Source organism: Myxocyprinus asiaticus, chromosome 6 (assembly GCF_019703515.2).
Source record: "Myxocyprinus asiaticus isolate MX2 ecotype Aquarium Trade chromosome 6, UBuf_Myxa_2, whole genome shotgun sequence".
Taxonomy (NCBI): Eukaryota; Metazoa; Chordata; class Actinopteri; order Cypriniformes; family Catostomidae; genus Myxocyprinus; species Myxocyprinus asiaticus.
Window position 1 is genome coordinate 40,379,809 of NC_059349.1, and position 23,171 is coordinate 40,402,979.

General features: G+C 38.1%; 1 protein-coding gene across 1 annotated transcript in view; it reads left to right on the forward strand.

The window, feature by feature from the left end:
• LOC127442322 (calsyntenin-2-like) overlaps positions 1-23,171 on the forward strand; it is a 390,092-nt gene that overhangs the window by 285,465 nt on the left and 81,456 nt on the right. Inside the window, exon 6 of the mRNA XM_051700250.1 lies at positions 17,064-17,249. Coding sequence (XP_051556210.1) covers positions 17,064-17,249 — 186 coding nt within the window. The remainder of the gene's footprint in view (positions 1-17,063; positions 17,250-23,171) is intronic.

Below are 23,171 nucleotides of genomic sequence, written 5' to 3' on the forward strand. Positions count from 1 at the left end.
TCTGCTTTTACCTGAGAGGTCTTTCGCTCTGTCCGCTCGGTGCACGGAGAACCCCATGGGTTCGATGGCTGAATCTGGAATCTCAGCAGACATCCAAGTTTCTGTAAGGAAGATAATGCAGCAGTCCCTCATCTCACGTTGGAAAGAGATCCGCGCTCTCAGCTCACGGAGCTTGTTGTCCAGAGACTGAACATTTGCCAGTAGAATACTGGGTAGCAGGGGGTCAATTTGCGCGACGTTTTACTCTGATGAGAACGCCGGCTCTGTTTCCCCTTTTCCTTCTGCGTTTCCGCGGCCGGGCAGCCCAGACAAAGGGCTCCGCTGGCGTATTTGTAAACAGTGGGTCGGCATCGAGGAATTGGAAGTCTGGTTTTCGGTGTGCAATTGCAGAACCAATGTCCAAAAGTGTTTGTCTATCATATACAATAAGGCAGACAACATCCAAGACAAAAAAGATAAGAACTGTAAACAAAACAAAGAAAAAAATGCAATGTTGTGTTGGAGCTCGCAACGCAGCAGCCATACTCGGTGCCATCTTGAGTCCACAAAATTGAGCCATTAACAAGCGGATGTCAGAGGCCGGTGGGACAGATGCGTAATCAATGTCATCTGAAATTGTGTTTATGGTGTGAAAAAGAAAAAGTAGCATAAAAAAGACTGCCACTTTTCCTTTCTGTCTGCAGCCAGGCAGATTTAGATAAGCCCAAGTCCCTCTGAAAGTAGCTAATTCAATACTGACAAAACATTAAAACTTTGTGAAAAATTCATCAGTTGCTTAAAGGTGATTCATCAGTTGTTTTAGTGTCCAAATACTTACGTTTTCTATCTTAATATGCAGAGACAACTATAAACTGTAAGTCATTCTTAGGTATGCCTTTACATAGAGTGCACACTATTTGCACACATTGTAAATCATTCTTAAAGGAATAGTTCACCTAAAAATGAAAGTTCTGTCATCATTTACTCACCATCATGTTGTTCCAAACCCCTAAGGCCTTCATTCTTCCTTGGAACAAAAGTGAATGGTGACTGAGGCAGATATTGTGTCTAACATTTCTTTTTGTGTTCCACAGAAGAAAGTCATACAGGTTTGGAACAGTGGCGTTGTTAGGCCTGGGCTTCCGGGGCTTAAGCCCCAGGTCTTTTTGTACTAGCCCCGGGTCTTTTGATCCAATTCCAATAATATATTTGTACTCCGATTATTTACCATAACGGCATTGCTGCGCAATTATATACAGACGTCTACTTGCGTGTCTTGCAATCATATGAATGCACCGCTTACTTCGCATGACTCCAACCCCCTGCCTCTACACACACACACACACATACAGCCAAAGCACCTGCCAGTCCAGATAGAGTTGTGAATGCCCCGCCCCCGTTATTGCTCAGCATACGTCTGTCAAGAGTAGCAGCATAAGATGAAGTGGGAAAAAAAACTGGCGTTCGTAACTTCTTTAGAAAGAAACAAGGCAAATGCAAGCATTTAGAACAGGAATCGGTAGCAGTGAATGAGTTTGAGAGGATGCCAGAAACTCAAAGTGTAGCAGCAGAGACAGAGTTAGCGGCTACAGGTTTGTGCAGGGTTTGCTAGTTAGCTAACCTTAGGGCTTAGCATAACAATGGTTATGTAAGCATTTCTTTGGGAGAACACGAAATAACTCAGTTAACCTACTAACATTATATAAACCACATAGCTAGAACTTTATATCATTGCTGGTTAGTGTATGTACACACACGATAAGAAAGTTTTGTTTAAATCTAAAACAGTTTCCTTTTAGTGACAAAATGTGTTCATATAAACATATGTATATAATTTTTAAAATCAGAGTAGTCTTTGTTTTTTATCATTAACACTAGAACTACCAGAATTCTGTATCTACTAGAATGGCCATAGCAGTCATTTTGAACGCTAGATTCGAAACTCTATAATCTCAGTCTCAATTGAAAAAATAACCAACTGAGAGATTCCATTCTGTTCAGACACTTCTATTCTATTCAACCACTGTACGGATCAGCCAATTTAATCTAGCAATTTGTATTTGTGAGCAAATTAGCGATAACACTCGAGAGAGTCGAGACCGCTAGCAACGTTTCTTTGACAGAGACACTAGCCTAGTTTCCATCCACTTTTCGCGCTGTTTTGTTATCCACAAAGTGAAAATGCATAAAAAAATGTTTGCAACATTTGTCGTCTTCTGCCCGTTTTGATTCAAATGGCCTTTTATCGATAAAAATGATGTGTGTGATGACGTCATGCCTAAAAAAAACCCCACTTTGTCACATAAGTTTTGGTTTATCGCAAAAGAAATCTGCCCTTAAGCCATTTTCATTCAGAAATGTATGTTTATCGCTAAATCGACTCCCAGATGTCCCTAATTTTTTTCCTCCGAAGTTTTGGTAAAATGGGGAGAGTATTGAGACAATTCATTGAAATTAGCCAGCTTGCTGTCATTTTAATTTCACAAATAAAAGCAATCAGAAGAGGAGGAATTGCAATCAAAAGGGAACAGTTGCCCTTCTGATATAACTGTAATATTGGTCCTGATGTTGTGCCTATCGCAGGTTGCCACCGGTTCCGACCCGAAAGCGAATCATCATGGCCCTGTTCAAGCTGGCAACCTGCACCAAGTAGTGGGGAAACTTTCGGTCTTAGTATAAGGACCATCCATTGATGTGTATTTGCTGTGTTTATGATACATTCCTTATATTCAATAGGCTATTTTGAACAATCATCTAATCTAAAGCATTGCCATCACAACTGCAATATGTCCCGCATATTTGTCCAGCAACTTTTAACGACCAACTGAACTTGATTATCATCTAAAATTAATTTTAGTGTCATAATGCAATTTACATTTTTGAGGAAGAAGCTCAGCAAATGCGATCCGAGGTAAAGACGGTTAGATTTAAAATATTTAAAAGTTTTAAAATGTTCAAAAGCTCGTTTTCTGAAAGTGAACTCCGCATTGGACAAATAGTTCTGATAGTTTATAGTCTTGAAAAAAGTGCAGAACATTTTGAGAATGTAATTCAGCCGACTTTTTTCGTCTACAGAACAGGGAAAGGCTAATTTAAGTTTGTGTAAAGAAAAGGCATATATAGGTCTAAAAAAATTTTTTTTTCGTTTGGTAATTTTATTTAATTTAATACAGGGATTTTTGCCGGCATTTTTTCAAAAGTAAGCTAAACAATAATTTGATAGAATTGGGCTTTATGTTAGTATTCCGAAAAAGCACACTGAAGCTTTTCTCCTAGTATTGTGTATTTATTTTTTATTTAAAACATCTTTGTGCATATGTTTTTTGTATTGTGGGCTAATTCCATGACTGCCGCTATTATTTTGAATGGTGTGTAAAAGCAACTTTAATAAATAAACGGATGTCTACCATGATTAAATTAATCGTAAACAGTGGCCATTCATTTGTTCTCTGTGCACTTTTTGATGTGCATGATACGAGATATTTGTGTTGGCACTCCTGGAAGTGTCATGTTTGTGTTAGAGGGTTAATTGGCACTCCTGGAAGTGTCACGATTGCAGTACGTGATTATGGATTAAGATCAATCCATAATCACGTACAATAAATTGGCTTTCAAGGATGTAGGCCTATACCTTGTCGTCATGATTAACACAGGCTAACGATTGGGGCAAATTCTGTCATATGACACTATATTTTTGCGTTAATGGCAATTTTCTCGACAAAAAGTGTGGTTTCCAAACCAGTTTTTCGTGACATTTGAAGTATCGACATAGAGTTTATGCACTAGAATTAAACGGAAAAAGATTATGTCGACACTTGTGAAATTTTAGCGATAATTTGCATTTCCATCAGCTTTATTTTGATGCGCTAAAACTTTTTTCACAAAAAATCCTTGGATGGAAACGTAATTAATGACAGTTGTTAAGTAACCATCAACTGCGGGAAAGATTAACATTAGAAGTCCCGTGCGGTCAATATGACCGTGCCTGGTAGTTATAGGTATAATTGATCATTATTTTCTTTGTCTTTTGTGTAATTTATATATAAAAAAAATCATTTTAAAAAAATCAATTAAGTTATTACTAAAATAATATTTTCATAAAATGCAAAAGCATAAACATTTAGGTTCTGCAATTAACTTTCATTTAAAGAAGAAGCAGCAGAATAAATGATTCTATCAGTATACAGTATAGTACCTACTGATATGATGCATCTTTACTTTGCTACTTTGCAGAAGAGAACAGCAGGCCAATTAAAGACCTAGAGCAGCAGCAGGCAGGGGCAACTGGTTGGACCATTACTGATTTAGGAGACCCAGACACAGGCCCTAAACAAGTAAAGCTACCTCAATATCCCCTCGAACATTTTGGATTGCAAAAAAGGGCCTAGTACAATATGATGGAGACACAAGGAACAAGAGAGACAGACAACAAAGAGTACAATATGAGGGAGACACCAGGAAAGACAGACAGACAACAAATAGTACAATATGATGGAGACACCAGGAGTGTAGATGAGTACTTTTTTAAATTTTATTAACATTTTTGATTTATTTTAATAAAACAATACTGTATATAATATAGTAAACATGTGAACAAATGGGTTATGTCTGCTGTGGTATTTTTATTTTTATTGTATTATTTTTTTTATAGCTGCAAAAAACAAATGAGCAAATAATATCAGCAGTCCAGTTTGCCTATGCACTGTTTGACATCAGACGTGTGTGTGTGTGTGTGTGTGTGTGTGTGTGTGTGTGTGTGTGTGTGTGTGTGTGTCATGCGCTAATGGAAACAGACTTGGCTGCGTGCATGGATAATCACACTCGATCAGCATGTTTTCACTGTGAGTATACAAGTTTTAAACTGTTATCGTGGTGCTTTTGTGATAGTTTGTTGTCTTTTTCAGAAAACAAATGTATTGTGTGCCTGAAAAGACAGCTGTTTGTGTGAAAGAAAACCACATCTGCACCTAAGCAGCAGACGTAGATGCGTGCATGGAAAGATTGCCTTTAGAAATGATGGCTGTGCATATACAAGCTGTGAACTGTTATTGTGGTGCATTTGTGATAGTTTGACTTGACGTGGTTACATGGCATGACATGGTAACATGGTACGGCAGGATCCTGACTTGGCCGTGGTAGGCGTGGATGCTGACTCGTTGGCCGTGGCAGGCGTGAACGCTGGACTTTGGAGCAGGGGTAGGCCTGGACTGTGGAGCTGAGGCAGGCCTGGACCGTGGAGCTGAGGCGGACCTGGACCGTGGAGCAGAGGCGGGCCTGGACCATGGAGCAGAGGCGGGCCTGGACCGTGGAGCAGAAGCGGGCCTGGACCGTGGAACAAAGGCTTGCTTGTGACATGTGACATGGCATGGAGCAGCCTGGGGCTTGGCAGAGACATGGCATGGAGCAGACTGAAGCTTGGCTGTGACATGGCATGGAGCAGACTGAGGTTTGGCTGTGACATGGTGTGAAGCAGACTGAGGAGTTATTGTGATGGGCTCAGGCGTTGCTGTGACATGGCATGGAGCAGGCTGAGGCATGGCTGTGACATGGCATGGAAAAGACTCAGATGAGGCTGTGACATGGCATGGAGCAGACTCAGGCGTGGCTGTGACATGGCATGGAGAAGACTCAGGCGTGGCTGTGACATGGCATGGAGCAGACTCAGGCGTGGCTGTGACATGGGATGGAGCAGACTCAGGCGTGGTTGTGAAGGTGGCTGTGGCGCAAGCTCTGCGACCATGACGTGGGACCCTGGCTTGGCGAACATGTCGTGGGACCCTGGCTCGGCGAACATGACGTGGGACCCTGGCTCGGCGACCATGACGTGGGACCCTGGCTCGGTGACCATGACGTGGGATGCTGGCTCATCGACCATGACGTGGGACGCTGGCTCATCGACCATGACGTGGGACATGGCGATACATTCACAGTACTCGACAATGGACAATGGCAAACATGAGGGCTAAATTCTTGGACTTGGGAGAACACATGACAGTGATAACCAATGAACATACAGAACGCTAAACAAGATAACGAGACTGCTAACAAGCTAATGAAACAATGAACCAATGGGGACAAGAAACTAGAACATGGGAAACACATGACAAGATCACATGATGACAGGGGTCAATCATGATAAACAGGAACAAATATGGCATGGAACTATTTTACCAAAATAAAAGACATGAACAAAAATACATAAAACCATGACACCAGCGCAGCCTGTGTTGGCGCAAAAGCCGATTTGAATCTGGCAGCTTGTAACGTAACTGGCTGTTGCAGAAATGCATATATGTGACACTACTCTGCGGGGCTCAGTTATTAACCATCACATATGTGTGATGGTCGTATGAAAGGGTTAAATTGAACTCTAATAACAGGTGTTGTCACACATCTTGTCTCCGTATTCTGCCATCCTTCCCTCAACAGAATGCCGATTGAACCAATCAGAGTAAGTCTGATCCACCTGTTTGTAAAGGAAATCTAGAGTGAGGTGACATGGTGACATTAGATGAGTTATAACCTGGAGAGAGGAAAGGAGCTCTCTTTGCCAAGAAGAGACTTATTTTGTGAAAGGGCAGCAACCCAAAATGTCAGGCTCAAGCGTATTAGCCACTAATCTTGTAAATCCTCAACCCTTCGCAATACTGTTGTCATATTGGTGCTTTGGCGGTGTGACAGTACACAGAGCATGTCTGTTTGGCTTTATGTAATTCCCTTTTCTCATACACAATACCTCAAAGTTCATGTTCACATGAACATCTGATTTCAGCTTTCAAATCTCTAATTTTCTGTCATTCTCTGTTTTTAGGATTAAAAGTCAATAAAGCTTTAGTTGCATGATTTTTAACATGAACAATATTGCCAAATTGTTCTTATAGTACAGAAATCATATTTCAATATAGGGAATAAAATGTTTACATTTTTCAAGAAAATGTGATTGGTGCTCTCCTAAGTATGTATGAGCAATAATAATAGTTATGTTTGCCTTAGCAAGCACCATTTATAATTAAATGTCAAATAAATAAAATGGGAATGGGAAATAAAAGAAGGGGATAAGGATGTGAGCAACAGAACAGAAAAAAAACACTAATGAAAAAGTCTTTAAAGAAAACACATTGTCCTTGAACATAGCATCAAAAATGAATAGCTTTATTTTATTCTTTATTTTATTTTATGTATGTATTTATTCATTAATTTTGTTCTTGTTCACATCTATTTCTATTTCATTTCATTTAAATTACAGTTTACTTTGATTCAGGTCAGGGGCGGACTGGCCATTCGGAGCACCGGGAGTTTCACGGTGGGCCGCTGAGTAATTTGGGCCAGCCCGCTGCTGTGCAAGTACCGGCCCATCCTACAGGCGATATAGGCGGCTGCCCTGTGCTCCAACATGGCTGTGTGGAACCGTAACAGAGTGAAAATTCAATAAACTTAGTAAGGTCAAAACAATGCAATGACTTATTTTGAAATCATGTAATGACTCTTATTTTTTACAGTTTTCATATGCACATGTTTACTCTGTCACTCACTTGATCTTCATTATTTAACACACAAATCACAATAATTGTGACAACCAAAAATAACATATTAAGTATAAGATGAACTCTGTGAATAATCACAAAATGACAAATAACTGCAAGTTATATCAAATACAATAACAGCAGTGTAAATAAAATCAGCAAATTTTAAAGCTATGAGCAGTACATAGTCATTTTCATAATTTATTCATACCACGAAGCATTACTGGGAGCTGAAGTGCGGCTTTCTAAATAATGCTCACACCTGATAAAAATGCAGAAAATAAGTCATGAAAAATATTACTTTGTGGCTATTTGAGTCTTTGAGGCTTACTTTGTTTAAAGGATAGCAGAAACAGCGCTAATCAAAGCATAGGGCTTTTCACTTTTTCTCAAGAATAATCTGGGGAAGGAATTAAAAAACTGCTGATATAAAGATACAACAAACTCACATAGAGGGAAAATATGAGCAATTCATCTGCAAAATATCTACACTTTAAGATGTATGTTTATTATTATTATTATTTTTTTTTTTTTTTTTACATGTCTTTATATTTGTTTATATTTATATATGTACATATTCTGGCCAACTATGATTTCATAGATATTTATTTGTATTTGTATTTGTATTTTTTTAAATAAATATTTACACATAGTTTTGTGGGTAATTGAAACGGTATTTTAAGCATTGTCATCAGTGTCCTGCTTTGTGACACTTTCTACATCTAACTGTTTTAAACAATATTTTATAATCTTGTATAGCTATATATATATATATATAATATATTATTATTATACTTGTTGTTTCCACAACCTCATATTAACTAAGACAATAATTTATTTGCACTTCTAAGAAAAAGTTAAAAGGTGATTAAGACTTTGAAGAAATGCTGACTTGTCACAGCACCTAAAATATACATTTTCCCTTGTACTTGTGCACTTACTGGTGTGTTATGGTGTGGTGTTGTGGGATGGGTTTGGTGGGTCGCTCTGGACCAGAGTGTCCAGGGCCACTTTTTAGTCCTAGTCCACCCCTAATTCAGGTTCAAGTAACTTTATTGGCATGAATAAACAGCTTTACATTGCCAATTCTGCTGAAAAAAAAAAAAAAAAAAAAAAAAAAAAAACTTAAACCAGCATAACATGGTTTGTCTGTATAAATGTTTACGTATCCTGACTGAATCCATAGATATTGAATTATTATAAATGAAAATTTTATAATATTATAATGAATATACATTTTAAAATGTTAAAATGAATAAAAAAATCTATAATTGTTTAATTAAGCTTTTTATTATTATTATTCATTTGACATACAAAATTACTTTTGAATATGCTGCAGCTCCAAAAACTAAAGAAATAAAGAAAATAAAAAATTGCACTATAATCTAAAGTGTTCAGATGGCTCTGTGACAAATACACTTTAAGCTTATAGGTGTTCTCTGTTTGGGTACATGTGAACATGCACGGGCATTCAGGCATGGTACACAAAAACCTGAAGTTTGTCAAGTTGTGCCTCATTTTATACCTATTATAAGCATAAAGGGTCTCTAAAGAGACAACACAGCTTGCACACGTGCATTTTGAATTCTTATGCTTGCAGTAAAGCAGTACACACATAATACATGTATAAGATTTATCATATGATTACATGGTAATTCAAAATCTAAATTTCCACTAGCTAACCAACTTGTACCTACCCTTACGATCAAGTTTACATGAGGGGAAAAAACTTGTTAAACTTGCAAACCCAAAGAAATGGCACGGTTTGCTGATCATTAACACTCAACTTTTTTTATTTGCTCTGAAAGTGGTCACAAACAGAGAACCAGCACCAGACTTGCTGTTAATTTCACACAAATACAGGTTGACAAAATAATTTAATTCCAGAATGTTGAAGTTTGGAGAGATGTAGGTATTTGGACTAACAAAAAAACAAACCCTGAGATGGCCCTATGCCTCCTCATTTCAAAAGTCCACCACACACCACTTCCACACACACATACACCCACGTTACCTCTCAGCTTTGTTTGGTGTGGATTTTTTTTTTTTTTTTTTTTTAATTTTATGGACTATTTGCTATATTTCCATTGAATTGTTTGATTATATTATATTATATTATATTATATTATATTATATTATATTATATTATATTATATCAAGTAGAGATGAGGAATAAATATATTTTAAATTTAAATAAAATGTGAGAATTAATACCAGGAACATAACTGCACAAACTCATTACATTCTTGTTCTTTTTTTTCTGCTTTTATCAGGGTTGAAAATAGGCTCCTCTCATTGGTAATTTTTTTGTGCACAAATTTACTGTATTTGGATTTGCAGTAAATAAAAAATGCTTTATTTTAATATCACCCTGAAAATAATTTCCCATAATTCCACTGTAAAATACAGTAGTATTCTATTTAATTGCTTTACAGTAATAAATTGTTCATATTACAGTAAGATATTGCCCAATTTACAGAAATATTTACAGTGTATTGTAACACAAATTATTGTCACTGTAAATAAATATGCCTGTCACATCTTTTTATATTGCTGAAAAGTGGTTCCCTTTCGTAGGAACTCGAGCTGCGTAATCACATTGGGACACACCCTGAGTGTCACGTGGTCTGAAGCCCTTGTACAATCACACCAATTTATTGGTTGGTGGCGCTTCAGCGATGCCTCTAGGGAGCTACGTCACGGGCTCCATAAAAATGCTCACTTTCATGCCATCGAGTCAGACTTTTCTGTTCTTCCGTGCACGATTTTGACTAAGCCCATGTTTGTTCCAGCTACTCATGTCGAAGTGAGGATTATTAATCCTTCCTTTTAAGTGGTGAACACATAAGGATGTCGTTTATACAGCGTAAATTTCAGAGCAATTTTAATGTGTTTTTTCCAAAGATTACAAGGGTCCAACGGGGACAGCTGTGATTTTTCGAGGCTCACAATTTCTCACCATGAGGCGTTATCCCCACTTGTTCTAGTTCAACGGCCTCCAAATTTGGAGCTCAGTGTGTGGGAGCCATTTGGGATTTCAGCTTTGTGTCTGAGAAGTTTGTAGTGCGAACGGACATCGGGTTCTTCCTCGTGTTTGTTGCCATCCCCACCGAGCGAAAGTGAGAGTCTCGTTGGACATGCTCTGAGACCTAATTTGGAGGCCATTTTCTTATGAACAAAACATGCAAAAGAGTTAGCATTCACGTCTTGAGCTGTCGCCATTAAAAAATGCTGTATGAGGAGCGGCCTCAGCCTTTCTCTCCCCTCCCTGCTCGAAGTGAAATGCTCATTGTGGAGGGGATCATGCATGGGCCGGTGAACCTGGCCGCAGAATGAGGGGGCTGGAATAAGAGAATATTCCCCAACGGAGTGATGGCGAACCAACGCACAGAGTGCTTTGTCGGTGCCATTATTCTTTTGGGATTCTATCAGGAGATGCGAGGTATTGTAACTTGTTTTGTTTTTTTATCTTTCGCCCGTTCGTGGACCATGCAGGCATTCTGGTGAGACAAGAGATGCACACTGGTATTCCCCCATTATATGTTGGGACCGGTTTAGTGTCTAACCCGTTTTTCAATACACCAATTTAGCTCAGTTTCCCCCTTAATTTACGCTGGTGAACGAGCATTGAATATTTTCAGCTCGAGTTTTGCCACTGCCTCCATGACCAAGGGTCTTGGGCACGTGTAATATAACTAAATGTACATTAAAAATACACTATATTGCCAAAAGTATTCGCTCACCCATCCAAATAATTGAATTCAGGTGTTCCAATCACTTCCATGGCCACAGGTGTATAAAATGAAGCACCTAGGCATGCAGACTGCTTCTACAAACATTTGCGAAAGAATGGGCCACTCTCAGGAGCTCAGTGAATTCCAGCGTGGTACTGTGATCGGATGCCACCTGTGCAACAAGTCCAGTTGTGAAATTTCCTCGCTACTAAATATTCCACAGTCAACTGTCAGTGGTATTATAACAAAGTGGAAGCGATTGGGAATGACAGCAACTCAGCCACGAAGTGGTAGGCCACGTAAAATGACAGAGCGGGGTCAGCAGATGCTGAGGCGCATAGTGTGCAGAGGTCGCCAACTTTCTGCAGAGTCAATCGCTACAGACCTCCAAAGTTCATGTGGCCTTCAGATTAGCTCAAGAACAGTGCGTAGAGAGCTTCATGGAATGGGTTTCCATGGCCGAGCAGCTGCATCCAAGCCATACATCACCAAGTGCAATGCAAAGCGTCGGATGCAGTGGTGTAAAGCATGCCCCCACTGGACTCTAGAGCAGTGGAGACGCGTTCTCTGAAGTGATGAATCACGCTTCTCCATCTGGCAATCTGATGGATGAGTCTTGTTTGGCGGTTGCCAGGAGAACGGTACTTGTCTGACTGCATTGTGCCAACTGTGAAGTTTGGTGGAGGGGGGATTATGGTGTGGGGTTGTTTTTCAGGAGCTGGGCTTGGCCCCTTAGTTCCAATGAAAGGAACTCTGAATGCTTCAGCATACCAAGAGATTTTGGACAATTCCATGCTCCCAACTTTGTGGGAACAGTTTGGGGATGGCCCCTTCCTGTTCCAACATGACTGCGCACCAGTGCACAAAGCAAGGTCCATAAAGACATGGATGAGCGAGTTTGGTGTGGAAGAACTTGACTGGCCTGCACAGAGTCCTGACCTCAACCTGATAGAGCACCTTTGGGATGAATTAGAGCAAAGACTGCGAGCCAGGCCTTCTCGTCCAACATCAGTGTCTGACCTCACAAATGTGCTTCTGGAAGAATGGTCAAAAATTCCCATAAACACACTCCTAAACCTTGTGGAAAGCCTTCCCAGAAGAGTTGAAGCTGTTATAGCTGCAAAGGGTGGGCCGACGTCATATTAAACCCTATGGATTAAGAATGGGATGTCACTTAAGTTCATATGCGTCTAAAGGCAGATGAGCAAATACTTTTGGCAATATAGTGTAGGTCTACACACGAGCCTGACTGGCTTGCTGTGTATTGAAGGATGAGCCCCCATTCAGTGAACGAAATTGGACCATATAAACATATCCGTTTCTCTCCTGTTTGCCCTTTGGCAGTATCAGAATGAGTTCGCCATTGTACGTGCCTCGAACATCCGACAACCAGAATATGGTTCAGTTTTCCCCAACAGCTTGCTGGGGAGCGAACATAAATTTTTTTTTTTTTAAACGCTTCCCGAATTCAGCCTCTGTCTCCATGACCAAGGGTCTCGATATGCATAACAGAATTCGATGTTCATCAAGCACAAGTGTGAGAAAAAAAGATGGTGGTTTACACCCCATTCTGGATTTTGAGACGTTTGCATTTCGCTCCAATGAAATGTCAATTCAGAATGTTGACACAGAAACAAATAATGTCACAAGTGCAGCAGGGGGACTGGTTTGTGACAATAGATTTAAAGGATGTTTATTTCCATGTTCAGATTGCACCGAAGCACAGGTGCTTTCTCAGATTTGATTTCGGGGGCAAGCTTATACATTTTGCGTCCTTCCATTCGGACATGCACTGGCACCATGCACTTTCACAAAATGCATGGATGCAGCTTTGACGCGTATTTTTGCTGCTTCGTGTAAGCGCAAAGTGAAAATCCAGTTCACTGCCCTGTTAGTACAGTGCCGGATTTTTTTACAAGAGTGTTTTGGGGCCAGGGTTGCCCTGGCAACGCTTAAAGTCTATGTTGCCGCTATAGCAGCTTTGCATGCGCTTATCAAAGGAGTCTCTGTCAGTAGACATTCTCTTGTCTATCGTTTTATGCGCGGGCTACGCAGGCTTAGACCCTTTCGTCTCTAAAACCATCTATAATATAGTATATAATATATTCTCTTAAACAGACCAGCTTGGCCTGGCTAGGAGACCAGCCAACCACTTTAGGCTGGTTTAAGCTGTTTTTTTTTTGTTTTGTTTTGTTTTTTTGGTCGGAGGGAAAGCATTCTTCTCTTCCCAGGGTCACTGCTATTTCTGGGGTGCAGGTATCATCTATAGCATGATAGTGCCCTAAGATGTGTTGACAGTTGCTGGCAGGCTGCTATGCCCAGAGAATTAGCAGTCACTGGCTGAGAGATTGCATGCCCTGTGTTGTCAGTGTGTTTCATGAGTGTTTCAAGTGAGATGGAAGTGAGGACCGAGTGATGATCATGACAGGCACTGTGGAGGAGAAGGGTGAGGATTTCTCATTGTAACGCTTCCTGCTTGCATAGGCATGTAATTGGCCAGCCTCTCTTTGTCTCTGTCCAAATCCCATCTGTCAACACTGATCTCTCCATCCAGTAGACCATCTTGCTGAGCTATCCACTGAGAGTGACAGTTCTCTCTTTGAGTGCAACACATGGAAAACTGGTACTGCCAATCAGCTCTAGTCTTATACCGTAGCTATGTTCAGAATGGAATACTAGATTACTACTTACTGAGTACTGTGCAGTAAACCCTGTATACTGACTTTGCTTTTTTTAAATAGAAAGTGAAACCATCCCCAATAGTCCCCAGTCTTCCCTCCCCAATAGTTTCTTGTTACTCTCCACTACACTCTACAGACTAATTCAAATTCCAGAAGGCCAAAATTGTTGTTGCTGAATCCCATATATTTATAAATGCACCACTTTAAATCACTCAATTAGCATTAATCATTGAACTTCTTAAGGCAGTCTCAAGGTGGAAACTTGTAACATAGGCCTGGCCACCTCATTCCCTGTCCACCTGCCATGAATGGGCCACAGGGCCTCTGTGAGTGTAGCCTTTTTCTGCACCATATCACCCCAGTACCCTTGCTATTATTTTCTTATGCGTCACTGGGAAACTCAGTCAGTTCTTTTTACTTCATCAGTTTCTGGGGTGATAAAAATCCCTACGCAGCTCTGCCATGACTTTTGGCGTTCGTGGCATTTGTGAATGAGCAATGAATGTTTAATGTTGCAGTTAATGTTAATCTTCACCCCAAGGTCCCAAAATGGTATTTCTTTTGAACAGAATGAGTCTGGCCTCTGGCTTTGGTGTATTTGGATAATCGTGGGAATTAAACACTCTCCAGGTTGTAGATGAGTCATTACAGCGTACACAAATTGCACAAATTGATGCGATGCCTTTCAAATGATGGCTTCTGAAATGTTGTTACTTATGACTTCCCCTGTGATGGTGGATTAAAAGACCTAATGTTGTGGAGGCTGTTGTTTTGGATTCTCTTTATGTTTTTTTTTTTGTTTGTTTTTGTTTTTTTTTTTTGTTGTTTGTTTGTTTCCCTCAAAAAGCCTTTTTTGTCGCATACATTTCTCATGCTTGGTTTATCTTGGGTGGAACTGCTGAAATTTTTTTAAGACCTTTCCCTCTAAAGGAAGTAGAGATGGAAGCCTGTGGTACTGTACTGTCACCCTATTTTATCCACAGTAGTGCCAATGAATAATGTAATAAGATATTCAGTTAGGAAAGCGGGTTGAGGGAATATCTCCCAGCTCAGATGAATACAAAGCATTCAATTCTCTGAATTATACAGATGGGGTTTATGAAGGCCAGCAAGGGAGAGTGAGATGTTTTATCTTTAGAGTTATTCTTTCTATTTATTTATATAGAGAACAAGCCAGAAGAATGTAACATGTATGAACACATTTGAAAGCACATGGTACTGTAACATGTCAGCCTTGACCATAAAGATAGCTTGTGCAAGTATAGAAGATATGGAACATATAATTCCTTATGGATGCCTTTTTCCTTTGACCTTCCTGTTTGCTTTTAACCATTAATTCCAATGCATTTGTTTTTAGCTCTTCATTTGTGTATAGAAAGATGAAAAGGTTACAGCTTGGATGCATAAATGTTATATCTGATTACCATAGATGCTGTAGCCTCAGCAAAACTCACATACTAAGAAATAAGTCACAATAGTGACTCACGAAAGAGGGTTAAAAAGCAAAAAAAAACAAAAAAAGGGATAAAGAAATGTTCATTTATTATTAGCAAGGTCCCCCTGGTCATGTAAAATCTAGAAACATCAGGGAATTTTAAAATTGTGATTTTCCTGGCATGGAAAGTTAATTAGGGGCTCTATTTTCATAGGCGCTACATGCTACAATCGTGCACTACATCTTATCCAATTTTCATGAGAGTACTAATTCTAAGTGCAATTTTCATGCCAGCACAAAGCGCAAGTGGGAGTGGGTGGGAGTGTTTGCGTTATCTGTGGGTGAATTTGGGTGTATTGTGTGTTAATGTTAATGAAGTGGCGCAAAGTGCAATTTGTTATATTTCTGTGAAATAGGTCATTGCGCGAAGACATTTCATTACCACGCCTGTTTTCAGCGCAAAGTCCAAATTCAGTTCATGCATTTGCAGTTTAGAAATTCTACCAGCAGGTGGTAATAAAGTTAATGTCCATACTCTAATATATAGTGGAAATATATAGTGGAACATCAAATTATGTCCCTTACAATAGCCTTTTTATGAAACAAAAATGTAAGAAAATTTGTGCTCTCTATAGATTATAGTTTATTTTTCAGTTAGTATTGTTATTATGTTTATTGTATTTAATGTATATCATAAATACAATATATAATATTGTATTTATGATCTAATTTGTATTGGAATTTTTCCACCTGTTATCCTAGAGTGATTTTTAAGTCACTGCAAATGGAGCTGCTGGAAGAAGTTGGAGAGGCTAAAATGTTTGGATTTTGTATTTTTTGACCACTTCGTCATTTTGATTATATTTTCGTTTTGTTTATTTTTGGTTTAATTTTTTCATGTTTCTGTAAATTTTTCAAAATCAAAATCAACTTGTAAAGTGAAGTGCGTTCTGATACAATCACTGTAAATACTAGAAGAACCTTCCAATTAAATTGCACTTGACTCGTTTAGCGCCTTTAGATTTTGCCAAACCCACTTGTGCCTACTTCCACGAAAATATCAAAACTTCATGGTCATGCCCATTGACTTTGCACTTATAACTTATGGCATAATGCTGCGCTTAGCGCTAGCTCTCTTAAAATAGGGCCCTAGATCTTATGTCATATAAATGTCATGGAATTTGTAGAGAATATAATTTTTTTTTTCTAGTTTGGGTTAGCCAATGTTTCTACATGAAAACTTTTTCTTAAGGGAGACAAGGTAGTCTTCCTCCAGAAAGCTGAAATTCTCTATTGGGCCAATTCTTTGTTTAATTAAAAAAAAAAAAAAAAAAAAAAAAAAAAAAAACACTTTTTTGGAGACATTGGTACACTAATAAGAATAATAAATTAATTTCAGTGGTTGGTACCTGACATACACCTCAGCAATTTTTTAAAATACTTTTTTCACATAATCATAAGTCATCAAATTTCAAAAAAGGTGTGGGAAACCTGTTATAATAATCTCAATAAGCATTTCCTCTGCCAAGTAATATAGTTAATTAGCCTGTATTCTTTCTTTTTTACATAATTTGGCACATTAATAAATAATTCAAATGATGTGGAGTTACAGTTATGCATATATTGTCTATTTTACAACAGGTTAGAATGCTCATCCAACCAGATTTTAGAACCAGAAGTATCTGTTTGCTAATGTTTGTTTGCTTTCCAGGTTGGAACAAGCGTGTGGATTATGAACCAGGAACAGGCAGCAAGCAGCTCTTTCCCAAGATGCACCTAGAGACATGCGATGGCCCTTTATCTTCAGTGCGAGCCATGGTGGAGCTACAGACCAGCCATATTGGGAAGGGCTGTGACAGAGAAACCTATTCTGAGAAGTCTCTGCAGAAACTCTGCGGTAAGGTCAACTTTAGTACCAATAATGTTTTAGTCAGTCTAGAACTTCAAGTTGGTTTATGTGAGCTTAATGGGTTTAATTTGTAATTTTGTACAATTCACAAACTCTAAACCCAGTCCAAACCAGTGGTGGACTGGGGCTTTTAGTCCAATGTACATGTACATTCATGTTTCATTTCCATTTTATGTTAACATAGTTTCCAGCCTAAATAGAACATAAGGAACAGCATTTACCATACACTTTTAACAAGCAATCAATATTACAATATTTTTCCGTGTTTTATACTGTAATCAAAGAAATGGAGTCACTGCGCTCTACCAGTTCAGGGTGCGTAGATCCATGAAAAACAAGTTCTCTTAGTCTAAAAAATATATATATAAGATGATCTGCACTCCTTTTCTCAAATTATTATATGCATTATTCACATATTTTAACACAAGAGAACACAAATGTTTCGGCTTTCTGCCTTCTTCAGCAAAGGTCCCCTCCATCTTTAGTAATCTTTAGTAAGTAGTATACCAACATACTATTTATTAAAATGAAGTTTATGCATTTTAGCTTTGCTTCAAAAATAGTAACTACAAACAATAAACATATGTTGTGGATCTTTTATTTGTTACTACTTACTGTTACTTACTTACAGGCCGATTTGTTAACCGGTTGCAGGGGTGTAACAGCATACTGTATGTTGTGCCCTGGGTAGAGAACAATTTAAGAACCCTTAAATCATTTATGATTGTGATGGGGGTAATATATGAAAATTTAGATGGATCTATAACAGTGCTCTATTATTTATAAGTAATTCACCACTTTTTATTTTCAAATTGAAATATTCTTTGAAGCAAACAATAAATTAGTAAAAAAAAAAAAAAGAAAAACAAAATGCCTACTAAAAAAATAAATAATACGTGTATACATTTATGAGTTTTCTTGTTGGCAAAGTCACAAAAGTTGTCTGAAATTAGAGTACCGCCAGACTGTTCAGTCTATCCTTATGCATTACTGCTGGCAGGTAGTAAGTCTTAACTTGCTAACTGACATTTACACAGGGTCTAAAATGAACTTAAAATATTATTAAACTAATTGTAATACCTATAATTTATTATAAAACCAATTATTTAAATGTATGAAACAAATTCTTACTGGTCACAAAACTGAATTGTGCATTTTATTCAAATGTATTTTTGTCCTGCAAGGTAAGTCATTGTGTCAGTGCAGTGAAACTGCACCTCAGAAAAAATAAGATACAATAAGATCATGATTTTGTTCCTCACATATTCTTTTGGCGGCTTAATGAGAGGATTATTCCTCAAGTATCTCATCGAGTTCTGGAGAAAAACATCTGATGGTAAAAGGTAAAAGATTCTTAAAGATGCACGAGTCACGGCAGATGTTTTCTTTTACAAACAGTTTGATCTGAATTGTGCACATCACTTTATTTCACAAGAGTCAGATTGTTGTTCTCACTGTTCTATGTAAAGCATGTAATGATGAAGTTGGTAACAATGTTTTCCGTTTTATTTCCACCCTATTTACATTGATATCTAACAAATATTTACCAAGTAACAATTGAGTAGCTATGGTGACACACATGAAGGACCAGACCACTTGAGTTTTTGATGGGGGTGAGAAGGGGGTCGTAACACGGGAGGAGACAAGGCAGATTAGGGGAACTCCCCATTTTTACAGATGGAAAAGGGAGTCTTATGATGTTTTATTCCTACCAATAGCATGCTATTACTATATGTAATGTTTTCATGATAATATCATGGGATATCAATAGAGCCTTTCTGTGGGCCCCCCTCTAGTGTGGGTCACTGTTAATCAGGTCCACCATTATCCCTGGTCCGACACCCCTGACCAGTTGCAAACATGGTAGATGGCATTATTCCTTTTTGGTCTGCATTGAAACCCCCTCACATTCATGCAATGCTTTAAGACCTCGGTTAGAACCAAAAAAAAAAAAAAAAAATAATAATAATTCTGTCTCATCTGTAACTCTGAAATCTGCTGGTAATTGTTACTTTAGAAAAAAAATAGTGCTTTACACTTTGTTTAACCATATATTTTATAATATTTGTTTTTATTTTTTATTTATTTTTTTATTTTTTTATGTTTGTTTGTTTGTTTACCCAGACCTAACCCAAACAGTTCACATAACCCTAAGAACTTTAAAGGCACTGTCCATGAGGAATTTCCTCTCCAAGATTTGCAATGTTAGATACTGGGTTTTAAAACTATTTTCATGTACCTCAGTGAATCTGTCATTCTGATCTAATGCTAGACTCCTTGAGACTGATGCATTATGAAGTCAGAGCCTTTCATCTCCCAGAAATCATGCTTATGTGAGCTACAGGTCTTATGTGAGTGTGAAATTATTAAAGCTCTAACTGATTTGTGCGCTTGCCAAGCATTAAGTGTGTTGATCTTTTTACCATCTTGGCTCTCTCCCTCCAAAATTAATTTCTGCCTGTTGATGCTTGAAGTCAATTGATTTTGCAAAAGCAATGTGTGCAAATAACCAAAATAAGTATTTATTGTTTGGAAATGGGTACAATCTTGAAGTGTTTCTGGAACAGACATCAAAGCTACCGTGATGCACTCATCAAGCCCTGATCCAGGCTAGGAGACCAGCTAAGACAGCAAACAGTTTTAGTCTGGTTTAAGTTCTAAAAACATCCAACAGACCAGCCAAGACCAGCAAAATAATCTTAGGCTGGTTTAAGCCGCTTTCTGGTCAAGCAGGTTGTCGCAATGTAAAATAAATAAATAAATAAAAAAATTAAACCAGCGTAAGATGGTTTGGTGGCCTTGACTGGTTTAAGCTGGTCTCACACTTGCTAAGCTGCTGCTCAGCTAGTCTAGCTGGTGCCCCAGCCTGACCAGCAGAAAAGTGCCCAAATCTCCTTTAAAAACAGCCAATAGACCAGTGGGACACCAGTTTACCCCTTAAGCTCGGATTGGCATGCCGGCAAAGAAAAAAATAATTATCAAAATATTAATATCTACAGTCTTGAACAACACAAAATAGGTATTGTTTTAAAGCTTAAAATGTACTTTACAATGCATGTAGGCATTATGACCAAAACTGAACAAGTGCTTTGAAATTTGCAGACAAATCAGAGGTGTTCCGTTTTGATAATTTATTAATAATTTAAAAAAATACAGTATATATAATTTTGCACTGTGCATATTATTGTAATCTGTAAAAACATCAAACCGATCAAATAGCTCTCAAAGAGTAGAATACAACCAGTTTATTTGTTTTACAGTAATATAGCGAGTAATAGCTAAATACGTGTCTTTGAAATACATGTTATATATAAACAGATGATGCTTATTAGCCATGTTTTCACTTATAACTTCACGAAAAATAAACAGAACATAAAATATCACATACCACAGGGATTCCTATTAAAACTAGCCCACAACCAGTGTAATCGGATGCATAGATTAGTAGATAATCCACTCGAAGCACAATGTGCACACATCAAATAATGTGCTATTTGGCTAAAAACATGTTAGATTCCAGGATCAGATGACAGCTGAAATTTTGTAGTACGTTGTCCAACGTCATGGAACGCTAAAACAATTTCATTTGGATTCAGATTGCTGCAACCAGAAGTGGAAGTCATATAAATATGGGCAGAGAGGATCATTCACTCAACTGGGTTAAGACCAGCAAACAATATTCTCTTTATTGCTAATGGAGAAACATTAGTGTGCAGCCTTGAAACACTGACTTTTTAATCTGGAAAAACATTTATATTTTTTCTTGACTGGACATTTGATGAAAAGGGCCAGCACTGAGTCTTGTGTTGTGCTAGGAAATGCTTGTATAATGTAATCTCATTGACCCATACTTTTACGGTATTGCTGGAAATGGATTCTCTCAGAAGAGTTCAGACGCTCACCTGGAGGCTGGCGGTGAATTTATCATGCAATATCGATTGGCAGAAATAAATATTGCATTGCTTAAAACCAGCACTGCTGCTGTATTTTGCAATGCCTGTGGCGAGGTGAGTGATGTGGGGCTGTGGAATGAGAACACGTTGCTCTAACATGGGCGAGGCTCATCGCTCATTCTGTCCTCTTTGCTGGCCGTCCTGTCACCCCTGAGTGGGGAAAAAAAGATTCAATATCCTACTTTACTCCCAAATAAAACATGCAGAGAGAGGCATGACTGAATGCAAAAGAGACAGAGGATGACATGAGGCTAATCAAAGATTGATAGGTGACGCTGCCCATGCATATTTAGGCCAGTAGTACAAGACTTGTCCTCAAAGCAAGTGCACTCAAAATTAGTTACAGCAGGACTGTAAAATTTGGAATTGAAAATAAACAAAGTTTTAGGATTTTGAAAAATGTAAAAAAAAAAAAAACCGGTGATGTAAAATGAAGAAGAAATAGTCTGCACTATTTCTAGGTCACTTATCAAATAAGCAAATTGTGACCTTGACCATGTTAACTCTTTTGTACGAAAGGTCAGATTTTCTTGCTTCCATTGAAGCACACAAGAGGGTCTTTGGAACATTCTCAGAACAAGAGATAACATGGATCATAAGATTTTGCGCAAACCTTTGGAGCCCATGCCAACTTGAGTGTATGCTGTCATTAAAGCAAAAGGGTGAAATGGTCTTCCACCCTAACCTGCTAAAAAGTACCCAAAACCCCTCTTAAAAATATCTAACTGACCAGCCAAGACTAGCAAAATAATCTTAGGCTGGTTTAAGCTGCTTTCTGGTCAAGCAGGTTGTCGCAATGTAAAAAAATAAAAAATAAAATTAAACCAGCGTAAGATGGTTTGGTGGCCTTGACCGGTTTAAGCTGGTCTCACACTTGCTAAGCTGCTGGTCTAGCTGGTGCCCCAGCCTGACACCAGTTTACCCCTTAAGCTCAGATTGGCATGCCGGCAAAGAAAAAAATAATTATCAAAATATTAATATCTACAGTCTTGAACAACACAAAATAGGTATCGTTTTAAAGCTTAAAATGTACTTTACAATGCATGTAGGCATTATGACCAAAACTGAACAAGTGCTCTGAAATTTGCAAACAAATCAGAGGTGTTCCGTTTTGATAATTTATTAATAATTAAACAAATACAGTATATATAATTTTGCACTGTGCATATTATTGTAATCTGTAAAAACATCAAACCAATCAAATAACCATGTGTCAAATGTCATTAGATAGCTCTCAAAAGTAGAATACAACCAGTTTATTTGTTTTACAATAATATAGCGAGTAATAGCTAAATACATGTCTTTGAAATACGTTACATGTAAACAGATGATGCTTATTAGCCATGTTTTCACTTATAACTTCACGAAAAATAAACAGAACATAAAATATCACATACCACAGGGATTCCCATTAAAACTAGCCCACAACCAACGTAATCGGATGCATAGATTAGTAGATAATCCACTCAAAGCACAATGTGCACACATCAAATAATGTGCTATTTGACTAAAAACATGTTAGATTCCAGGATCAGATGACATTTGAAATTTTGTAGTACGTTGTCCAGCGTCATGGAACGCTAAAACAATTTCATTAGGATTCAGATTGCCGCAACCAGAAGTGGAAGTCAGACAAATATGGGCTGAGAAGATCATTCACTCAACTTTCATATAGTCACTAGGAGATGACATCAAGTACATGATTTAATGAAGGCTCAAATGACACAGAATGGAACTGAATGAGATCTTGTTTCTCATGCCTGCATGCTTTAGAGAGAGAATACCTTTAGTCATTGTTGTATTTGCATGTGTAATTAGTTCTTATGTACAATTATTATTTATTGTTTATTTGTTTGGAGAGGCTTTTGGACACTTGGAGATGTTTTTGGATAATTGGAGAAATACATTTAGTAAAGCTGTAACTTTTGATTGCTTTGTCATATCAACACAAACTTTT